The sequence below is a fragment of the Aythya ferina genome (genome assembly GCF_964211825.1).
Source record: "Aythya ferina genome assembly, chromosome: 3".
NCBI classification, from domain to species: Eukaryota; Metazoa; Chordata; class Aves; order Anseriformes; family Anatidae; genus Aythya; species Aythya ferina.
Window position 1 is genome coordinate 5,738,849 of NC_140298.1, and position 23,583 is coordinate 5,762,431.

Sequence of the window (23,583 nt, forward strand, 5' to 3'; positions counted from 1 at the left end):
GAAACATTTTTCTGCTGCTACTGCCTGCCTGCATTGTGTTCGACTCAGCCTCAGACTATCAGAGCCCATAAATAGAAATCTTACTCTAAAAGTTAAACAGCTTCTTTATGCTTGTTGCTGTGCCACTGCCTCTTTTATGGAACACAGGAAGGTATTCAGTCTTAGCAGCAGGGTTTATTATTTGAAGATGAATATCAGATAAAGTTTACTTCTGAAAACATAAGGCGGCATAGACTTGAGTGCTGAAGGAAACAAGTATAGATAAACGTTGAATAAACATTGTGGGTCTTGCCTCTTCAGTATGACTGCTACAAACGTAGCGCTTTGCAGCTGCAAAGGGCCCATAAGGACAAATGGAATAATAACTGCTGTGATCCAGGGGGTGAAATGTAGAGCTGGTGGCAGAAGAGCACAGTTTTCTTGGCTCTGCCACAAATGAGCTCAATGACATTTGCCCATTCCCTTTCATGTGCCATTTCTTTTTTTTTTTTTTTCCTCATCCTCTGGTTGACTTGACTAAATAGTCAGTCTCTGCCTTGAGGAGCTAACAGTCTGTGAGCCTTTCTGTATGGATGGTATCTGTCATAACAGGGCTGTTAACACAGCTGAAGTATGTGTGCTACTATAATACAACCATATGAGGAAGTTTCCCTTATAACCTCACATGTAATTGCCTCCTATAACAATATTCTTTATTGCAGGATATGCTGGAATATAACTTGCCTATAAATACCAAGGTTTACACTAGGGAGGCAGAAAGAAGTTGTAAGCTAAAGGACAATGTTGGCCTAAGAACACAGGGGTATCAAGTGGCCTTGAATAAATTTAGGCTGGAAATTAAGAGAAGTTTCCTAATATTACAGTTCTGGACAGTCTACCAGAGGTAGTAAAGAGTGGAAAAAAATATATGTATATATAAAACTCAACTAGTTTACAAAAGCGATTGTATAATGCAATGCCTGCAACTGCAAGGCCAAGTTTAAGGAACAGACAGGGAAGTCCCTTTCAAGGAGCTGAAGTCCCTTCTTTTCAGTTTATTTGAACTGGCTTTGCACAACCATGCCTTTATTCTTTTCCACTTCTTTTTAATATAAAATCTCTTCTTCAACTAAAGGAGTTTCTGGAACTAAAAATATTAACTGTTATGAAGGCTTTTCCCATTTTTTTCACACCTATAGAATGCTCACGCTCTTCTCTCTTCCCATTATACTTCAGAACAGCCTTTTTGGCAAGTACAGCAAGAGCTTATGTTGTGAAGTATTGCTAACGAGAAAAAAGGTCTGTATTTTTAGATGTCTTTTAATGCAATTTAGCAATTGGAAGTAAGCCACCATTTTACATTATTACATCTCCCAGGATCACTATGAGGCATTCCGCAGAGCATATTTTCCAGTGGTTCGGGAAGGCAGTGATGTATTCCAGTAGTGGCCTTCATTCAGGATTGTCAGAAATAACTGTAGTATTGCTGGGATTAATGGTACTTTTATCTGTCTGATTTAAAAGCTTTCCACTTATCTAGTTGTCTGCCTGTCATAAAAATCTGCCATGTCGTAATGTGCTCATTCCACTGCTAGCTAGGAACTAGTATGAAGGTGTTTTCGTAGTGTTTTTACAGGTTTAATTGGATCTAAACTATCTGCCTTCTCATAGTCTGTAAAGGATATCCTGTCAGAAACAATTTCTTGCTACATCTGTGTTGAAAAGTCAAGAGCAGCTAGAGAATGGGCTTGTGTCTGTAAAACCCTGTAACCCCGTAGCCCTTCTGTCCACAGTAATTGTTTTAGATGATTGCAGCTTGGGGCTCAAAGTGTTCAGAAATAGCCAAGCTTAAGATGTCAGCTGGGAGACTGAGGTGTACCTCACTGTGTTCTGCCTTTGCTTCATCTGTCATCTGGTGCAATGAATGAAGCCAGCCCAGCTCCTGGGGCCCTTAGCACCTCCTTCTCCTAGATCGTGCTCCAGACCTCAACCGAAGTCCAGAGTAGTGCATATGTTTGCATGTAAACTACAGTTACGGTGAGAGAATGGGTCCTAAGGACAGATTGTGGGAACATCTTTTACATTTTTGTGTTGTTCTGTGTAGTTTTGCAATGTCAGCTGAAATCATCTAGATGTAGTTCTATTGTGGCTTTTAATAGCCAAGGTCCCCCTCTTGGAAGAGAATCTGGAAGGCAGTAGCTGAGGCTCGCTAATGTAAAGACTGCACAAATCAGACCAACTCTTTGAAGAAAAATTGAATTTGGAAAGGGAACAAAAAAGAAAAAGCAGAAAACTAAATGCCTGCCAAGGAATAAACTGCAGTCCCATGTGGTTTGCTAGATAGCTTTAGATGTAGAATTTCTTAACAGTCCAACTTGGAGATGATGTTGATCACCACTTCAGTGTTGAGACTTAGGAGAGCATGTTCACTTATCTACACCAGAGTGAGATTTTCCCCCACTCTGTAAAAATAATGAAATCTTCAGATATTTGTGCTAATGTTGCAGAAACTGTTTTGGTTTGAAGAAAGAGCTATATGTGACTGAATAGAAAACAGTGTAACTAAGCTAAGTGTGGAGTAAAGCAAAGTCTAAAACATTATTACAGCTTTATATGTATGGTAATAAAAAGTTTTGAGGGTTTGATTGACTAAAAAGTTAGGTACATAACTAAAAAACAGAGTATCTGTAGATAGTTGGTACATCAAAGGACCAAAAAAGAACTATAGGAGGGACTTTGGATATTGTATGGAAGAATGAGCAGAATGGGAAATACCCTAACGTAGTATTCAAAGTGAAAAGCACAAGTATGGGATACCACCAGTGACAGGAGCCTATGTGTAAACTTAGTGTTCCAGTAAAGTAACAAATACGAAAATTCACTGCATGCTGAACAGAGAAGATATGTATTTATATATAGAGAGAGATATATAGTTATATATATGTCCCTATATAGATATATAGGGATCTGGTTAAATCTTTGAGATAAAAGACTTGTAACACAAACATACTTGATTCAAGATGTTGGACACGTGTGTTTGTTATCTATCACATACATATATTTATATATATGTGCTATTTGCTATTAATAAAACAGTGGTTTATGATATAGCAAGTTACAGTAACTGTGCTCTTTAACACATCAACTCTGCTTACCAGTGTTTCTGAATTGTGGCCATGCTTTGTTACAACAGAGGTGTTTAAAGCTGCTATAGAGATTTAGAGGATCAATATCCATTAAAATAAATGCATTTCCAACATTTAGATTTTGAGGAAGAAAAATTGTGATTAAAATCTTGAAAGAGTGGTTAAAATTCCCATGCCTGTATGTATGTGTTGCTGTTTGCTAGCACTACTAGTGAAAAATACATATATTTCATAGGCTTTAGACCCCTTCTTCTGTGGCTGTTTGAAAAGGGCTAAAACAACCTGTGACTTTAAGAACATGTAAAATGGATGGCTTGTACCAGCAGAGAAAAGTGAGCTTTGGAAACTTTTATTTCTTCTCAGGTGAAACTCCATGTTCCTTTTCCTTTCAAGGTGGCAATGTCCTTGGCATGCTTCCAGAGTTTTGATTCTGACTGAAAATGCTCTTTGTTATAAAAATATGTTTTGCTATTTGGGATGGATTGCCTGAAAGCTTATAGGAAGTATTTCCTCCTTAAATCAAGCTAAGCTAATACTTCCCCTAAAATCCATTCTGAAACCTGATTTCCATTTGCAAACATTTTATTGAAAAAAAAAATTTATCCAGTGTTAGCTTTCACTGTGTACTTGTACAGAGGATAAATGGATGTGATAGCTTCATTAGAATGACAAACAATTCTGATTCAAACATATTTAATTCTGCTTTACTTGCATGATGATCCTTACTCTGCAAAACATTCTAGATCTTACTGTCCTTGGGCATGTGATATTTCCGCATGGATTAACTGATACAGAGCAAGCTCTTTTATGTACGCTACTTAAGCACAACATGTTTACCTTCCAGTGTTTTCCTTCTCTGACTGCTTGCCATTCAGTAAACATTTATTTTGTATATTGTATAGGAGATACCATTTTCTGTTTGTATTCAGCTTTCCGGAACTGTGTCCTACTACAGTTTACCCATTCAAGGGTAGAGCAATGAATCTTGCTCTTTCTTCTTTCTTACTGGCTAAGTTTTCTGGTGTGATCATTTTTATTTTTTTTTCCCTAGAATATGTTTCCAAAGAAAGTTCATTTTGGTTTGTGGCCAAACATTATGTCCATTAAATCTGTAGGGTTACCTAGGTCTGTAGGTTAAGTTTAGTTATGGATATGTATGTTGATATATTTGATGCCACGTATGTTTACCTCTTTCGTCAGTGATTTGACAGTAAAATGCCCTGTCAATCAAATACATTTTTTTTCTAACTACTGTTTTTGATGCAGCTGCATATAGATATATTTCTGTACTTTCTATCTTCTCTGCTTTTCAGGATGATGGATTTCTAGACATCTTCTTCCCAATTTAGTTCTTTATTTTGGATTGCTCTTTGCTAGAATTATTAGCTACCATTTTGCATGTTCTCATTTGATTTCCTTCCCATTTACCTAGATCATTACACCTTTATCATCTTGTTTTGATAGCAGCTCCCAGATAACTGTCTGTTCTTTAAACATTGTAGTTGATTCTACTTTTTCAGATTATTACAGACTGTATAAAAAGCTAGGCCCACTGCTGATCAGTGTGGCAGCCTCAAGACTTCTTTCATGAAGTTCAGCTTTCAAATTCAAAGAAATCCTGATCTTCTGACCTGAGTTTGCTTCTATCTGTTCTTTCTGCAGATTAGTTTTTCCAATAAGGAATAGTTTGAATTTAGAAACTCTATTAAATGCTTCACTAATAATCATATACAGTAACTCAAATGTATTGTCCTTCCTCCACTTAGTTATTAATTTGATAAAACTGTCTGACTAGTGTGAATTTTCCATCTTACTGGTCATGGAGAAAATTGCTAAAATGGAAGAGTTACTGGCTTCCTCTTCCTGTTCTCTGTAAAAGATGGTTGGTACATAGATGTTTTGAAATATCTGCAGATCCTGACCTGAGGACTGAAGCTGTTTTCTATCTGTATTTGTAAAATAGAGCAGCATTGACTTCCTTGGAGTAAAGTCCAGTAACATAGTTGTAGGCTTCTGGCATCTGATCTGGGCTGACCTTGTAATACATTCCCTTTTTGTGATGACTTTGTGTTTAAGAGGATGTTACTTGGACAATACAGTCCTGTCCTTCCCTAGTTTAAAACAGTCAGTACAGACAGAAATTCTAGTTAAGCCATGACAATATTATAATAGCACATGTACCTGGAAGGCTGAAAAGGTTTCAGCATGAATTCCAAAAGCACTTGGATACAAATGCCTCAGAGTGGCTATGGCGTGTTACGTCCCACCCTGTGAATTTTATGTGAATTCGTCCTTGTAAACTTCTCTACAGGTACACAGAACTAGCAAGCATATAGTAGCTAATGTGTGCCCAGTGTCAAGAGACACATCAGGGGAATATGCATCCTACTTTACACCAGGCATGAGAATTTTAATACCTAATGAGCTGTGAAGTGCAGAGCTGGTTGGTGGAATATAATTCCCAATGGAACATGTTGTGCAGATCTCTCACAGGATTATCAAATACCTTTTATACTCGGCAGATTTTAATCTTTGAGACGACTTGTTCAGTTTTATGGGATTACAGTGAGTGTGATTAAAGTTACAGATTGTGTTGGAATAGACCTGATTTCGCTGTCAAACAAAATACCATGGTAATTCTGTGTTGCTGGCTGGGAGATATGAGGTGCCAATTAATTGCTTCTTTTCCTTTTTTTGTTTGTTTGTTTTCTTTTTTACTTTCATAAAATCTCTTGGCACAATTGTGCCTACCAGTTACATCATAAATGAGTAGATAACAGCATGGGCATAAACAAATGGAAGGCTCTACTAAATTTGCAAATATACATGTATGGAAGGAAATGTTCAAAATCTGCGCAGCCAAAGTTATTAACTGCTTACAAACGAATGCACATCTTGTCATACAAAACATCTGCAAATGTTAAGGGACAAACAAAGGCTGATTTTAAAGTTGCAAGACTGAAGTGCAAAGAAGAATGAGCAGAGAAGTGGTCTTTTCATCTGTCTGTTGTGCCTCTCTGTTTTGCTGTCCTACAGGATTGCCCAAAGGACTGGAAAACTCCTGGGGCCAGACCTGAGCCTGCTGAGGGTCAGGGGAAAATCAGGTAGCAATCAAGTAGCTGTGCATGCAGCTTGTCTGCTGAAATAAGGGGACAAAATTTGAATCAAGCAGTTGGTCTGAGAAGTTTGCAGGATTAGCTTTAATTTATCTATTTCCTGCAGGCAGACTACTACGCTACTGAGGTTTTGGCTTCTATCCTATGCCTCCTGAGAGGGCACTAACCCAAAGAAGAAGCATCTTCTAGAATCTCAACCCTACTTTGAACCCTCACGTCTCTTATCTTATTCTTGGCATGGTGCTGCAGGTGTTGAGTGAGCAGGGCTTTGTTTATATCCTTGAGTTGCTGAGCTGGCAAGCTCCTAAGGATCCACAAGCATTTCCACATCCAGAAACTGGATGTGCTGGTCATGCTGGCACACTGGAGAAGTTGTGAAAGCAGGGAATTGTCAAGTTACTTATGTCTTGTTAAGACAAAGATTGTTGTGTCAAAGGCAGCCTGTGCTTTTGCCAGCCCTGGAAACCACACATGAACAGTTTTACATGGGGTTATTATCAATATCTAGGATGGCATTGGAAAATGCAAAATACTCTGGCCCTGCAAGAGGATTATTAAGAACCTTACAATAACACAGTAAGTCTTCAACTAGAGAAGTCTTTGAAAAGTATATACACAAAGTATGGTGTATCCTATCGACCAGTTTAATTGATGGGCTGGAACTCCTGGTCCCTGACAAATTTACAAGTGCCATCTTCCAGGAGTGGGGAAATTCCAGGTTTCATAACCTGCAGAAGAAAGCAATTTGATTGATTAGTGTTAACAATATTGAAGAACCATAAGAGAGACAAAATGAATCAGTGGATTTGCTTCGTTACCCCTATAGATTTTGTGAATTTTCAATAGGTCCGTCACCACAAGTATGCCACCTTCCAAGAAAAAAGATTTGGGATGACGGAAGCGACTCCTCTTGTCTTTTAGAGCTTACAAATGCTGACTACAGAAGAGCCCTGTTTCTTACAGGCAAAGTAACAGCTACATTTTTTACATGGTTTTCTTTAAACTGCCATCTATGAACATTTGCACAGTTGATCCAGTGTAACAGATCTTGAAAAGTATGTGAGTATGTAGTTGTAGGTGATAAGGAGGTTTTGTGAAATGCTCTGAGCTTGCTTCTACAACTGTATTTGTAGCCCTTTTTTTTTTTTTCTTTTATTTTCTCCCTTGTAACCATTTTGAAGCAATCAAATGGAGCCAGGGAGGCAGAAAAAGATCAAGCTGCTGCAAAAACACTTCATGTTTCACTTAATGAAGCTGATCGCAGACTGGGAAATTCAAGAGAATCTGTCAGTGTCCCTATTAAATACATTATCTTTCTAGTAGGAAATCACTCCTCTTTACCAACAAATTTTCCTGAAAAAACTATCAAATTTATTTGACTGCACTTGACTGTAAATCTGGTGTTTTTTCTTTGATCTCTGCAGTAATTTCATCACCAAGCATGTTGTCTGGAGCTATTCAAGGTGTCCTGTAGAACCTCTTGCTAACAACCTGCTTCACTCTTTGCTGCAGGTGAAACACTGAGGACATTCTTGGAGTCCCCTATATGGGCTTCCTCTTCCTTTCTGCAAGGAAGAATGAGGTTTGGGTGGGACAGTCACTGACAAACTTTGCACCAAGTGGCTGGCAGATGAAGTTCAGCTTCCAAATGTTGAGACCAAGGGGGAGAGGAAGATTGTAGGCATGCCACTCAAGGACTATTTGGTGTGTGCAACTAGAGCAAATGCAGCATTTAAATCTGTGACACAGAAAAGTAGAGTAGGAATAAACCTAGGACCCAAACAGAGTAGGAGTCAAGGTCCCATTCTTTTAGCAGCTTCCTTCCCATTTGGAGAAGAGGTTTTGATAAATGTGAAGAGAGGCATGGAAAAACATTTCCATAGTATCCAGTGCCTTTAGCTTTTGCAAGTTTATAGTTCAGATATGTTTTTATAATTATAAAAAGTTTATATAACTTATAGACAAGTATTCAGATACTATTTTGTAATTTTGAGGTATTAGGAATGTTCCGTGATTAAGATTACGTTAGAAACTTTCATATTTCTCCTCGGGACATGTTCTTCTATTTTACAGCCCTGTTACATTACACATTTAAAAAAAACCTGGTCTGTTACTTATTTAGTTAGCACAGAACTCTAGCTAGTCCCTTATGCATGTTTTGACAATCATTAATTTCTTCAATATAGTAAGTCCAGAGAAAGAAAAATAACCATGTTCATCATCAAACACATTGTGAGCATCTTTGTTTCTATGTCAGAGCCGGACAGTTTTGACAAACATTATATGTATTCCAGCTAAGGCACAAAATGCAGTTGCTTCTTGAAGAGATGAACAGAGACGGCAGTCACCCTGTGATCAGAGTGGATTTGAATTAAGTTGAAAACAGAACAGCTGGTTAAAGTATCTGTAATTTTAGTTTTCATGTTGAATTGGGTCTCAGTGCCCAGGTGTTGGCTGCAGGGGCCTTCCTGAGGGGCGCTGGGGCTGCCTCACGCTGGTTCCAGAAGGTTCCAACAGCCCCGGCACAGGACCCAGTCCCTCAGCCCCTCAGCAGAACCTCTGGGGAGGTGGCTGGAAGAAAGGGCAAATGTGCTGCACAGGGGTGAGAAATGAGGTGAAAAAGAGTCCTGAGGGGAGAGGAAGAAGGGGAGGTGCTGGTACTGCAGGCATGGGGCAGGGGAAGGTGCTTTGATTCTTGTCTATGTTTCTTACTATTATACTCTAGCTTTAATTGGCAATAAATTAAGTTACTTTCCCTCAAGGCGAGTCAGTTTTGCCCATGACAGTGATTGGTAAGTAATCTCCCTGCATATACATGTATTTCCACCTACTACAAGCTTTTTCATCTTATTTACGGCCCCTGCCCTGCTGAGGAGGGGAATGAGGTGGTGGCTTGGTGGGCAGCAGGCAGCTGTCCAAGATCAATCCACCCCGCCACGCGACTCGAGTAAACCTTGAGGACACGAAGGAAAACTTTGTGATACATACAAGGCTACCTGCACAACAAATAGGTGTTTGTGTGTACTTTTTTCCTCAGAAAAGTCATATACTTAGCAGCAAGAGATACAGTGGCACTGGGGGAAAAGTTAAGTGTTGAGCAAATAAATAGGCCAGACATCACAGGAAAAAGGAAGAAATTTTAAGTTTGTGCTGCTTGAATATTTTAATAAAGCAATACTGAGTGACCACATAAGGAAATTTTAATTAATCAGATAAATTACAGAAGAAATTTTTGAGAAAAAAAATATGTATTAGTAAAGCCCAACACTGTAGAGGAAAAGATCTTAGCAGAGTTCTGTAAATGCTGATATAGCTTCTGTTATGATTACATCTTTGTTTGCTCTTCTTGGTCTGGCATTGCCAGTATAGCTAAGAGTGATTCTTGTCTCTCTATACATTACCCTTAGGATTATTTAGAAAGGTCTTGAACCAAACATTATTGAAGATTAAGGTAGAATTTCAATGAACACCAGTGATCTGCCTCTGTTCTAATAAGTGACATCAGATCAAATTTAATGAGGCAACAATGAGTGAAAAGGCATGCCAGCTAACTCCACAATTTTAAGTATATAAAGCATACCAAGTATTTTAAAATTACACAAAAGACCTAAGGTTTAGATGTTAGTAAGGCAATTGTGCATGAGGGGAAAAAGGAAAAGAAAAGTAAGTCTGTCTTGTGCCTTTCTCTTTTCCTGTTGTGCTTCTTTTTCATCTAACTTTTTATATCTAATCATGCCATTACTTCTTCGTAATATAGATCTAAAGATAAGGGGTGACAGCTATAATAGAAAGAACTGATCACAAATTATTTTTTCTTGGCAATGTCTGAGATAAATTTGTAATATGCTTAAGAAAACAGGGAAGAAATCTTACCAATAAATTGAGGCTATTTCATTTCAGATGACTGTCCACTGAGGATTGTCATCACTGCAGTTGGCCTCAGAATATCATTGACATTGGTCACAAACAATCTACTCTTTAATATCTAGGATACAAAGTCCCTTTGACATCTGCCGTCTCCGTTCCACAGTCAAACTCTCACTGGTGCGACATCAGCTGTAATTGAACTTGGAAATTGCTTCACTTTCTGAAATGCTGACTGCTTAATTATGATGGGGGAAATAGCAATCTACAGCCATAAGCTCAGATAACTGCGTAACTCAAAAACTATATAATTATACTTGTGAATAATGCTTGCGGTGATTTATGTTAATAACAATGGTAATGTGCAGAAGGACCACTCTGCAGACCTTGAGTTCCTTCAACTTTATGTAGTGCGGAAGGGAGCAAAGAAGCAAAATGAACCACTAAATAGAAAGAAGAGAGAAAATGCAGGCCCTCAGCCTTGCTTCCTTTTATTCTAAAGGTGTTCAAGTGAGTCAGGTACCCAAACAGGCTTCCAGAAATTGTATAGTTCAGTTCCCAGCTTAATCGACAGGTTTATTTGGTATAACAACTAATATATTAGGCCCAGTAGCTTAATTTATCTTTAGCTTCAGTTCTCCATTGTAAAACAGGAACTGCAGGGCCTCTGTTTTTCAGGTATACTCTTGAGTATTAAAAGCAGAGATCATTCTGAGATGCTGTCAACAGGAGTCAACATGGGCATCTGTATAGTGAAAAGAAGCTTTTCTTTCAGAACACTGCGTGATTATAATGCCACAAGTTGTGGTTGTTGTTGTTGTTGTTGAGGAATTATAAAAACTACTGTTTCATTTTAGCCTGAAAAAGGAATGACTGCAACCTTAAGGCTCCTAGTTTGGCAGAAGGTAGCCCATTCAAAACAACATGGAGATACTGATGACTCTGGATAAGCTGTCTCATACATCAGAAAGTTATAAATCACTGTAATGTAGTGGCTATCCCATTCAGATCTTACCTGTTTTTTCCTGTAGGATGTTGCTTATGTGGTGTGAAAGTATACCACACATGATATTTAAATCACAGCTAAATTGGTGCAGTGTTTCTGTTCAGTGAATTTTAGCTCAAGTTAACTCCATGATAGCAGACGATTCTGTCTACGCTCATAATGTCTCTTGGTAGATTCATGCAGCAGATTGGTTGTTCATAAATCTTTGTTTCATGAAAAATCTCAGTGGTGTTTTCTCCTGATTTTCTGCATCTTGTATTTTTTCTTGTAAAAATGAAAGTACATAGGCCCCTGTCTGCAGATGATTAATTACCTTATAACAAAGCAGTTGTGGAGCCTGGCAACGCTGTACTCGGATTACGGTCTTAAAATAGTGGATGGACTTGATTTTCTTTCCAACCATCTTACAATTGTTGTCATAAGAATGAAAGATAATTGCATTGCTCTGTATTGTCACTACATTTCTTGTCATATGAATAGGTTCATTTAGTGCCACCATCTTAGGTTATTATGAAAATGAGGCATCTGAACTTAAGGCTGTTGCATCTTTTTCTCTCTGAGCAAGAGCTGAATCCCAGGGTCCAAGTACAGATTTTAAGTAAATGCAATATTTGCATCATGGGATTACAAGCTTTACAAAAGTGATTCAAGGATGCCCATTGCTTTTTCATATGTTTATATATATATATATATATATATATATATAAATGTAAGTTTATCTGTTGTTCAGGTAAAAGGGGATTGATGCTCAGGGAGAGAATAGCAGAGTTAGAACTGAAGTGTTCCATTTTTCAATGCCATAGTTAGTTGATCTAAGATTTTTTGGGTAGAGATGCTATGCAGAATATTTTGTGGTAAGGGCAATTGTTGGGAGTCAACTGCCATGTAGCTGCTTCGAGGTTCTTCAAAAATACAGAAGTTCTGTTTTACTACAGGAAGTAACTGAATTAATTAAAGTAACACAATTGAGTACATCTACAGATGAAACCCAGACAAAATTACAAAAATATCAGGCAAAGAAAAATGTCTTAAACTGGTTCAGATTAGCATTAATCATCGATTATAGACTACTGTATTTTTATTCCTTTTTTTTAGCCTAAATGTACACATCAACACTAACCCTACAATCAACATTATACAGGAGGATTGATAGAAGAAATTCATCTTGATGTAATAAGCACAGCTCCACTGAGATCAATGGTGATATTTAGGCGGAGGGTAGGACTCAGCTTTCTAATTTGCCAGCAGCATATGAAATGATCATTTATGCTGGCACTCTAGTGAGATAAGAATTGGAAGACAAATATAAGAATTAAGCAACAAAGCTTAGTTCCCCCTTAAAAAGTGGTTCATTTAGTTAGCTTTGCTTTGCAGTTTAGTTGCGTTCATATAACACACGTGGAATCATACTCGAAAGAGATTGAAGTTAACCTGTTTCTTTGAGTGGTTCTGTTTGTTGGTTTCTTGGTTTCTTCCAGCAAGGATGCTTTCTTTTGTCCTTGGAAGAACCCCCTCTGTGATATGCTGTGGTTTATTTTCTCTCCTTGTGTAGCCATCTGTTAACTCTAATTCCCCTATGCCTTTGATTGTCTATAGACACCGATTATGACAGGATTATTCTTTGGTACAGGTAAAGAGATGTGCATTATATGCAACTTAAATGCCTGAAAATAAGGTAATAGTAATAAAAATAAATATTAATAACTGGATGAAGGCCAGTCTGATGATTATATGGTCTGTCACATACACCATTGCATAAGTGTATTTTTTGACCATAGTGTCTGTATGTCATAAAATCTATACCTGAAAGTAATGGGTGCTTTCCGTGGATCTGTATTTCTCTCAGGACAGATATCAGTGGATGGATTTATGCGATACCTGAGTGGAGAAGAAAATGGCGTTGTTCCACCTGAGAAACTGGATTTAAATGAAGATATGTCTCAACCACTGTCACACTATTTCATCAATTCCTCACACAACACCTACCTCACAGGTACAGTGTTGGGGAGATCTGATTTTTTTCTCTTACAAGAATTCATAGCGTATTTGTGCTGATACCATAAAATACAACAAAAGCAACAGCAATAAATGACGACAGTGTTTAGTCTTCAGGGAAGCAAAGGTAGCAGTTTTAAATTGTTTTCCTAGCTACTCCAGTTCATACATTGAATATACCTTCATTAACAGGTGAGCAGCAGTTGTGTTGTTTGAATAAACTCTGTCGGAGCCCAGTGAAATCCCTAGGAATTTCCCTCTACTTAGATAGGATTCCAAGAACAGGTTCTTTTCTGGGGAGGAAAGAGAAAGTACTTTCAACAGCAGTCAAGGCTAGTCAAACAAGTATGCAAAGTAGAATGTGGAAACATCTCTATAGCTAATAAATTTTCCCATAAGCATTAAATTTGACAGTTCATGTTCAGTGAAATTTGCTTTGATTCAGAGAATGGAGAGGTCCCAACATGGCTTTCTGATGGTCCATTCATATCTGCAAGGAATGGAAATCTGTTTTTTAACAATATTTCTAATGTTTGACCTACAAGTTTATGTGCTGTCATGGTTTTAAAAATCTGAGCATTCAAAAGATCCTGTTAACTTCAGTTAATGAGTCTCAACTGTATTATTTGAACACTAAAGTCGACAGTACTTTTAGATTCCTTAAAAAAAAAAAAAAAAAAAAGTAAACGTTTTTGACAAGCAGATGTGCACCAGGAATTCTGTTTTCTGATTTGATGTTTGCTTTGTCTTGTCAAGTTTGCTAATGTTTCAACATTATGTGAAAAAAGAAGTAATGCTACAATGTCTGCCCAAAATATGGCTCATGTATAACAGTGGCTTTTTTATGTTACTAAGTTAACAGACTTGCCTTGACTGAGTCCTGCTGGATGCCAAATAGGCAATAACCTAAATAAAAGCACGCAGTGGTGATGCCCAGTTTAAACAAACCATGTGGTAGTAGCTTTCATATGAACGAACTGTCATTGTTTCCAGTAGACACCCATTTTTCAGAGGTTTATATCTTGGCTGTGAAATGTGTTTTGTGCAAAAACTTCTTGTATAAGTATTCGGTTTGACAGCTATTTTGTTTCTCCAAATTTAAAAAAAAAAAAAAAGAAAGTCAGTGTGGCCACTTTTAAATTATGATTCTAATATGCAGAAATTTATGTTCTTTGGAAGAGTGCAGACATTCCAAAGCAAAAACAATTTTTAATTACAATACTTTGCAGGCCTTGTGTCCAGTATGGACTTTGTTCTGTCAGTGAGGATTAGGACCCACTTAAGCCAAATGCTGCAGCCTTATACAGAGTTTCTGGAAGGAAACAGTAAAGCTGTACAAATGTGGGAAGAATAGGCCCACAGGGAGGGCAGGTGGTGCAGTTTAAATTTGGTCTAAAGAGATAAAACACTGCCTTTCCTTCTACCAGCATGAATTTATAGCCAGTACCATATCACAGATTTTTCTCAGGGCTGATCAGGGCAGAGTCACGTTCTAAAGGTCTAGAAACACAGAAGCCAAAAAAAGAAAGAATTAAGGATAGAAATTCATGATTTGTCCAACGCATTCTAAATTTTTAATCACAGCATAGATAACATAAAATACTTAATTATTTTAGCAGAAAGAACATTTGCCTTGATGAAACTGTCCAAATTCAATTTGATTTGTATGTGAAAGTCTTCAAATCATCTAAGATAGCATCTGCAGATTTCTTCACCTTCGTTTCTAAAGAATTGCAGGAACTTCATTTCAAAATATGATCCTCAGACTTAATTTAACATAAAATTCATGGCTTAGAAAATTGGAGAGAAGTAAATCAGTGTAAACTCAGGGAATATCGCAAACTAAGTTTGAATCTCTTTCAAAATTCATTTAAGAGCATGTATTTTCACATTTAGAGGCACAAAACATGTGCCCTTGCCTTTTAGTGGGTTCATTCGTTCAGTAAGCATGTGGCAGCTGGCTGACAGTGGGATTAATGATGTGATTTTTATCCATGTATTACAAAAACTGACAGCCTTAGATTTTGCTTTGAGGCTAGACCAGATACAACAATCACATTACCATTTGCGCTGTTCCAACAAGGACTTAATTCAGCTGAAATCTATGAAATTAATGGTCACAAACTATTCTTTTTGCCAAGAAGATTTCAAAGGGTCTGCTGAAGTGCTTATGGCTTTGGAAGGGAAGCTTCAGTAACACCTCTGCCCTTACTGGAGCTGTGAAATAGAAACTAGTCATGTAATAACTATTAGGAAAAATAAGAAAAGCATTCAGACTGGTAATACTTTATTCTTACTGTGCTTAATACCCTACCAATTATTTCTAGCTTTGTTATTTTTTTTAAACCCAGAAAAAACATCCACAAAGAAACAGCATTATAACATAAAAAGAAACATGTGCACACTCTGAATTTATTTTTAATTACCCTGATCATTTTCCTAGCCTTTAGTAGAAACCCTTGGCAGTACATCAAGTCTTGATTATTTATTTAGAAGTGTTACTGCTTTCTTAGGGAAATGTAATTTTTAAGAACAAAGGTAAAAACCCCATCAAGAAAGAAATTATTTACATTGAGCCTAGGCTAGCTTGAAGTAATGCCAACTTTTGGAAACTTTTATTTCCTGTCACTGGTGTCATATTTATTTATTTTTTATTCACTCCTTTGAGCCCTTAATATATAACTCTGCTTTTCTTCTGGTTTCTCACCAGTCTTGCCTCAGGTTACTGCTGTTGTCACAGTGGGGAGTGACTTTGCAACATTTCTTTTAGCAGCACCCAAAACCAAAGACAAATGATGATTATATATCATTATCAGCATTACACACTTTGATGGCTTTGCAACTTGCTGTTGTATATGTGACATGCTAAATATGAAAATCACAAGTCTTTAACACGTTTTGGTTTTGGATAAAAGGAACAATAATAGCAGCAATAGGTTGCAGAGCTATCAGTCTGGAGTATGTAGCCAGCATGGGACTATCCCACTCGCCCTCAGCATCTGCTTCCCTCCTGCTTACAGTCCTGTACTTTCAGTGGTCTCTGTAAAAAAAAAAAATCCCATGAGGGGCATGTTCTTGTCCTTTATTGCTGCTATGGCCTCTCCTGTACCATCCTCCAGCTTTTCTGTTCCCAGTGATTCCTCAGTCATAGCTGTTGCTTATTATCTGCAATCAACACTTCCCTGAATCCTTCCTCACCTTCAAAGCCTCCAAAACAGTATCTCCAGTCTCCAAGATGACAACACCATACGGAAAGGAAGGAATGCTGGGCAATGCCTATGTCTGAGCATGAGCTTGTCACAAGAGGAGGAGCAGTTTTGGCTGGCTGCTTCATCTGAGATAGATAAATGAGTTTTTTCATGACACTGGGGTCACAATTTATCTTAGCACAAGGGCTAAGGCGTAAGAAGGAGCATAGTGGTGGTTGTTTGTTTTGTTTTGTTTTGTTTTGTTTTACCATCCAGCTGTTGCTACTTTTCATGATTCTCCTTCAGAATATCATAAAAACTTGTGTAACGTCGGGGAAGAGGGCTGAATTTCCAGAAGTGAATTGAATTTGAACGTGATCGTTTTGCCTCACAGGAAGGAAGCTATAGACCACTATCTGCTTGCTGAGGCCTATTCAGTGCAACTGTGGAAGTAGCTTCCACAGTTACGGTGTTGAAATAACTTTAGCCATTGAAAAAGAAATAAATTAGTGGAAGGAAAGCTGTCGTCACTTCAGAAGATAGAAGATGATCTGTGTGGAAGGTCTTAGGTGTAACTTTGCATGACCCCAGTTTGGTACCCTGCTCTGAAAATAAATCCCTGTGCACTTGTGCAGAGAGTATTGCCTCTCCTGAGAAGAAGGGTGAGCTGGGGAGGAGTTCTGGTCAGGAGGAGGGATATGGGCCCTGTTGACCCATTCGCTGGTTCAAAGACGGGGCAGAAAAAGCTACTTAAAGTTTGAATAAGTAGACATTGTAGTAATGAAGATTATTTTTCTACCTTAAATGGACAGCCTGATGGTTTTACTTATGATGTGTCACCATCTGGAGTCAGATTAGCTGAGATTAAGATTAAATGGGCTATCGGTGTACAGAGATATACAGCTGTCTGCTGTTGCAGGCATACGTTCAGCAGCTTCTGTAGGTTGGTGATTCCTATCTGCCCAACACTCTCTTCCATCTTCCTCCGAGACAGTTTACTTTTCTGAGAAGGTGAGTACTCAGTTAAGCAGACTTCTAATTAAATTCTTGGATCTCCAGCTCTGTCAAGTTTTTCAGTGATTGCTCCAGTTTTTACAGATGAATGTTCATATATGTGCTCTTGAACGTCAGTTTACCTTTTTATTGTCCAAAGGGGTACATGCCCACCCATGCCAGTTCCCTCTTTCAGAAGCCATACCCCAAGTGAGAGGGTTTCTACTTTTTAAAGTGAGTGGAAACCATGTCAAAAGGAGGGGAAAAAGTCAATTAAATCATATCCTTAAGGCAGAACTCATTGTTATATTCCAAATCAGCAGGTGACACTAATGTTTCTAGAGGGATCTTGCTTCCAGTAGCAACAAAGGTCAACATAAAGGTTAAATTAAAAAAAAAAAAAGTTTGATCAGACCTGAGATTATTAGATTGATCAGATCTGAGAGAGCATTAAAAATAACAACATGTAGGGCAAGAGCCTTGTTTTGACTAACATACAAGCAGCAGCAGCATACATCACACCATTGTGGGGTCTAATTCAACTGTCCTGTTTGTGGCAAAATACCTTAAAAGGAGAATAAATTCAGATAAATGTATGGTGTCTAAAAATACTGACGCTAACACCTTCTGCTACTGCTAGAGTCCAGAGCCAGACTCCCAGCAGTACAGGGCTCTGAGTTTGCATGTTGCAAACTATGACATATGTTCCAGAGCGCTGTCTGATTTTCTGGGACTTCCCAGACGAGATGAGGTCTGGCATCACAAGTGTGCAGGGCAAAGGCAGTATGCAGGCACCTCATGCTGGGAGAACATGGTGCCGTGGGTGGGTGAGGTGGCAGGAGCAGCTTCTATTTCTAGAGTAATGAAGAAGTCAAGTGACTACAAACACCTGGATTTAAATATTCCCCTGTTTGGGGAGGATACATGTCTTAAAATCAATCAAATTTTAAGTCCATGTAATATTGCAAATATCTTGCGTTTGTAAAAACAGTGCTAAATGAACCCAACAAGAGTGGACTTGCTGAGAAACGAGTCACTTAAAGCTATAGAAGTTTGGAAATACTCTATATGGGAAAACATGGCTCATATTCTCAGCATGCGTAAATGAGCACAGGCTCATTGACCTTAGTGTCCTGTTACATGTCAGGTATGAGCTGCCCCAATACATTTTTAAAAGTTATTTTTTGTCAGAATTTGTTTCTCTTTATCCAATATAGCATAAGGTGATAAAAATATTGTGGCACTACTGTAGATGCTATGTGTATTATAGAAGGGGATACATAATGCTTCTAATTGCCAGTATTAAAATTTTGATCTGTATTCGGGATATTAAACATGTCATTCTGCAAGTATTCCCTTCAATGCCTCTGTTAGCATATTTTGGAATGGATACAAATAGAGATTCACATGGCAGAAGTTTATAAATAATAGACATACAAAAAGATTTAAGCAAACATTTCTAATGATCCATGTTTTAGAAATAATAAAAACTATTGAGACTATTAAAACCTTTGCTAGCATTTTTCACCCTGACTGGGAATCTTTCTCGTGACTGAATGTTTTGGAGCTTAAATATCCTCTTACTCTGAGCAGAAATCCTTCCAAAAGTACCGAGCTTTATTAATAAGGTAGTGTGGGAAAGTGTTACCTGACAAGCAATGCATGTCATGATTTACTTAAGCACTTTAGAAGGTTATGGATCTTGTAGTCCAAAATACTTAGCAATAGTAACAGCCAGTAGTCTCTCAGGAGGTATAGTAGAGTTTGTTAATCATAAAATAGTTTGTTAATCAAAATTCAATATGCTTTGAGGGAAAAGACGAAGAACATGAAAATAGAGTTCAAAGTGAATGCAGTTTTTCAGGCAGCAAAGCTCAAAGGACCCATATAACGACAGCCAAGTTTTCATAAGCAGATGCTTAGGGATGAGTATGCAGAAATGTGTGCTGTTGTACCCTGATCCGTGCCCATGGTCGTTTGTGTCCTGCAAAGAAAAAGAGCCTCTGCTTACCCCAGACACTGGGATTGCACAAAAAAGGGTTAGTGTGTGAGTGAAGATAATCTGCCTTAATCAGAGGAGAAGCACACACACACAAAAAAAGTGAAGTAAAACAAGAGGCACATTGTAACTTTGCTGACTCCATTTGGATTTTCAGAACCTTCCAGCAGTGGCCAAGCTGTGTTATTTACGCGTTTCCCGTCAGTTCCAGCAGGTGCTGAGAAACCTTACAGATTTCAGTAGGAAAAATGTTAATGCATTTGAGTATTTATGATCCAGTTCATGCATAAGACATGCATGATAAACAGGAGTTTTCCAATAGAAAAGTTATTCTATTACAGTCCATAGCAGAAGGTAAAAACACAGAGAAAGTGGACCAATGCTACTCGTTGAAGCAAACCAGAACATACAGGTTCCAACTTAAAACCTAAAGAGAGTAAAGCAAGGATTAATCTGTGCTATATTATATGCCAGTCTGGATGAAGTGTTTTATGCAACTCCTGTCAATAAAGAATCTTTAGCATAAATGAACCCACTGCCTCCTTAAAAAGCAAGTGAATGCCCTTCAAGAAACCCATAAAGACCTTCTTGGCAAGTCTGCTAGAAAGCAGGAAAATACATCCATTTTCTTCACATCTAAAACAAGCACTAAGCCACTCTTCCATTATCTCTGCCTCTCTGCTCAAAGAAATTTGTATCCATCTGACTGGAACCAAACCTGCTGAAGCGGATGAAAACACCCTGGCTGGATATCCTTCCCTGAATGCAACATCTGGATTTGTTTGGGTTTTAATACTTCCTGAGTTTGGGAAGAACTGACTTTTCAATGTTTATTTTTTTGATTTATATTATGTCATTGTTGGAAGTTGGTAGTCTAATTAAGTTTCTTTCTGCATAGTGGAGTATCACATCAGGAAATTTTACCGACCAACTGAATGTAGTGATTAGAGTGTTAAATATAGATTTGAGACCTGGTGATGGCACTATTAGTGACTGTGCAGGAGGTTGGTTTTATCTTGCACTAAACACTGCGTGTTATTAGAAATGTACTCTTGCTGTCCTGAGTTGCCTCTGAATTTCACTTTGCTTGTCAAAGGGTAACAAAGTCTTTTAGAACTAATGCATTATTTTATTTTGTGTCAATTCTGTCTAACAGAAGTTTCTGTACTTGCTTCAATTCAGTTGTTTCTCTTCACTCACAGCAGTTTAACTTATGGCAGAATGCAAACCATGACATTGACTCTGCCTAAGTCATTTCCATTAAGTTGTTATGCTTTTTGTATGCCTTTGAGTGGTATTCCTGTCAGCCAAGGGTAAAAGATGCCGCTAACTCTGTTTATTATTAGATTATTTGTATTTATTCCTGAGGCCCGAAATGACTTCTCTTTTTTCATGTTCTCGTTATGTTGTCTCAGCTGGACAGCTGGCCGGTAACTCATCGGTGGAGATGTATCGGCAAGTGCTTTTGTCAGGCTGCCGCTGTGTGGAGCTGGACTGCTGGAAAGGACGAACAGCTGAAGAAGAGCCGGTCATTACACATGGTTTCACTATGACGACTGAAATATCCTTCAAGGTACAGCAACGCAGCATGCTGACGTGATTGGGTTTAGGCAGGGTGGTTTCTTTCACATAAAATGCATGACAAATTCATTGCTGCAAAGGTGGAAGGGAGCAAAAGTGTAGGAGTAAAAATAAGTTAAGAGGAGACTTCAGAGAATGTGGGGAATCACTGGAAAAGTTGCAGTATTCGAACCTCGCAGAGGAAGAGGTTCTTGGTGATTACACATATCCCTGATACTTGGGATCAGATCTGAAGCACTAGAGGATGAAAAATAAAAATAAGTAGCTTTGGAGGATGTGAGGGGTTATTAATGCCATTCAAACCCCAAACCTATCATCTGTATTTCTGAATGTCATCTTCCATTTCCCTTTTCCATAATAAAAGGCAGATGCTCTACCCTAGCAATAACGTTAAATTGTTACCTTGTTATTGTCAAAGACGTTTTTGATCTGACATGTTAGAGGAATGGGATGGAGGTGTTTTGCTATAGTTTCAATATTGGTAGTTAGCACAGCCTGTAATGATACATCAAGATATCATTTTTGAAGTCTGAAGAAATAATTCTTGGTTATCTGAGACACTAACTTGCCCTGGAAATATATTTCTAGACTTCCCTGTGCAAGAAGATGTGGAAAAATGTCCGTTTCTGAATTTGCTTGTATTACAGGTGATAGATGCAGATTTTCTACCAGTTAAAATTTGAGGCATGTCTCCCACACTGAAGCATGAGTTAATGTTTTTTTGTCTTATAATGCCTACCTTGAAGAAAAAAATAACAATACTACTACACAGACAAAACACCAAATTTCACTCACACCAGAGCATCCCCTTGCTTTTTGTCAATTTGCTTTCTCTAACTCTCCGCTGATTGAGTTAATCACAGGAAAATGTAAAACACAACCTTCTTGCACTTTTGTTATTAACTTTGTCATGAATCTGATGAAAACCATTTATGTTTATATGCATAGAGTTTGATTGCTGGAAGTCCTTTAATTAAGGAAGATAGCTCTCAACTCCTTTGGCCACGAGCAGGAATTTAAAACAAAATTGATCTAATTCTTAAAAAGAGCATTAGCAGGAATGAGAATCACAGTTGTAATCATCCTGCTTATTTAGATGTCCAACTCTAGGCATTATTTTTGCAGGAGAGATATTGGAAGGGGTTTTAAACCAATTCAGGGATATTTCATCTGTCACTGTAGGACACATTTTTTCTCCACATAGAAACTGTAAAAATGTATTGACTGCTGGTTTCCTTTTGAACACTCAAAGAGTGCTGCTTGACTTAGGAAGAGCAAAATGATAGCGAAATAATGTGTCAGAAGTGTGTGAATCAATTCGGAGTGATCACTGGGTCTTCAGTGCTGAATCATTTGTTGGGTCATGTGTTTGGTGTGACCACAGCACACAGGGCTTCTGTTCAGTCTGTCGGTTGTGTGTCAGCTGAGAAAGCCTCAGATAGGCTTTCAGAAGTGTGAGCACAGAAGCAATATGTACTACCCATTCTTATGTTTCTGGGGCTTTGTTTTGGGGTTTTAGTGTTGGATTTATTTTTTTCCTGTTTGTTTGCTTTTTACTGGGCTTCATGACATAGAAATCTGTGAGGTTTTTCTCAGCTGCAGTCTGTGAGCTGCTGCAAGGGTGTGATCTTATAGGGTATTTTTCATGCCACAACCAGGAATCTGTGCATATGTACTTACGTATACCTTGGAGACCTGTTTCAGGTGAGTCATTCTGCAGCTGAAGTAAAATGTGGAATTTAACATGTTGTTCTTTTCTGACCGTAGAGAATTTGCATTTACATTGAAGGCGCTGCAAGACTGAATCACCAGCATGCCTCTTACTCTGTTGAACCAATATCTGAAATTTTTACCCCCAGATTTCATCAATGTCATCCTGGTTTTACTTTTTCAGGCTAATTTTCTCCACCCATGCTGAATTCTGTCCCTTTTTGCAACTGAGAATATAGTTGAAAATAACTTTATGGATTTAGTCCACAGCTAGGGTACTGTGTAGGAGCAAGAAAGGCCTCAGGACTGATCTCTGCACTGCTGCTCATCTCAAGCTCCATAAGCAAGGAGGTGGGGTGCAAGTAGGTGGAGATCAAGAAAACAACCCAGGATGTGGGTGGAAAGCATCTAGGTGAGAGGGCTCAGTATTTGTAACCCTGTTCTCAGCTCTGCTGTGCCCTTGTAACGGTAAAATTGCCTTAGATGTTCTTGAGAATCCCACATTATTACTGATGTAATGTGGCACCAACACTCAATGATTTACTGGTGTTGGAAAGAAAGCATGTGGCAGGAATAACTCCATCATGGAATGACTTTTCCCATGGGAGAATTGCTGCTGTGAAACCGCAGCTTTCTACCTGCAGTGATCCAGCCTTCTGCACCATTTACTACTCTTCCAGTAAATGCTTTGCCTTTCTGCTTTCTCTCAAGGCTTAGTTGAAGCACATGAATGTTAGTGATATGTGAGGCACTTAAATATTGGGTGATTGCATTTTATTAAATATAGTCATTCATCACCTGTTAGACCTGATAGAAAAAGTTTCTCATATTGTGAGGAAAGCTATGACTATCTGTGCCTGAGCTGTGTATTTTTTTTTTACCTGCATGAAGACTGTAAATTCTGTATGTACTCTAGCTCATATCAGAAGATCTTGAGGCGGCTTGTGTGTTACTCCCAGCCCTGGGTTTTTCAAAAAATATTAGAAGGAACATACCAGAAGCCCAG

General features: G+C 38.2%; 1 protein-coding gene across 6 annotated transcripts in view; it reads left to right on the forward strand.

Moving 5' to 3' along the window:
* PLCB1 (phospholipase C beta 1) overlaps positions 1-23,583 on the forward strand; it is a 376,017-nt gene that overhangs the window by 240,750 nt on the left and 111,684 nt on the right. For all 6 annotated transcript variants that reach the window (XM_084513180.1, XM_084513181.1, XM_084513182.1 and 3 more), the window contains exons 10-11: positions 12,958-13,104; positions 20,702-20,859. In XM_084513180.1, the coding sequence (XP_084369306.1) occupies positions 12,958-13,104; positions 20,702-20,859 (305 nt within the window). The remainder of the gene's footprint in view (positions 1-12,957; positions 13,105-20,701; positions 20,860-23,583) is intronic.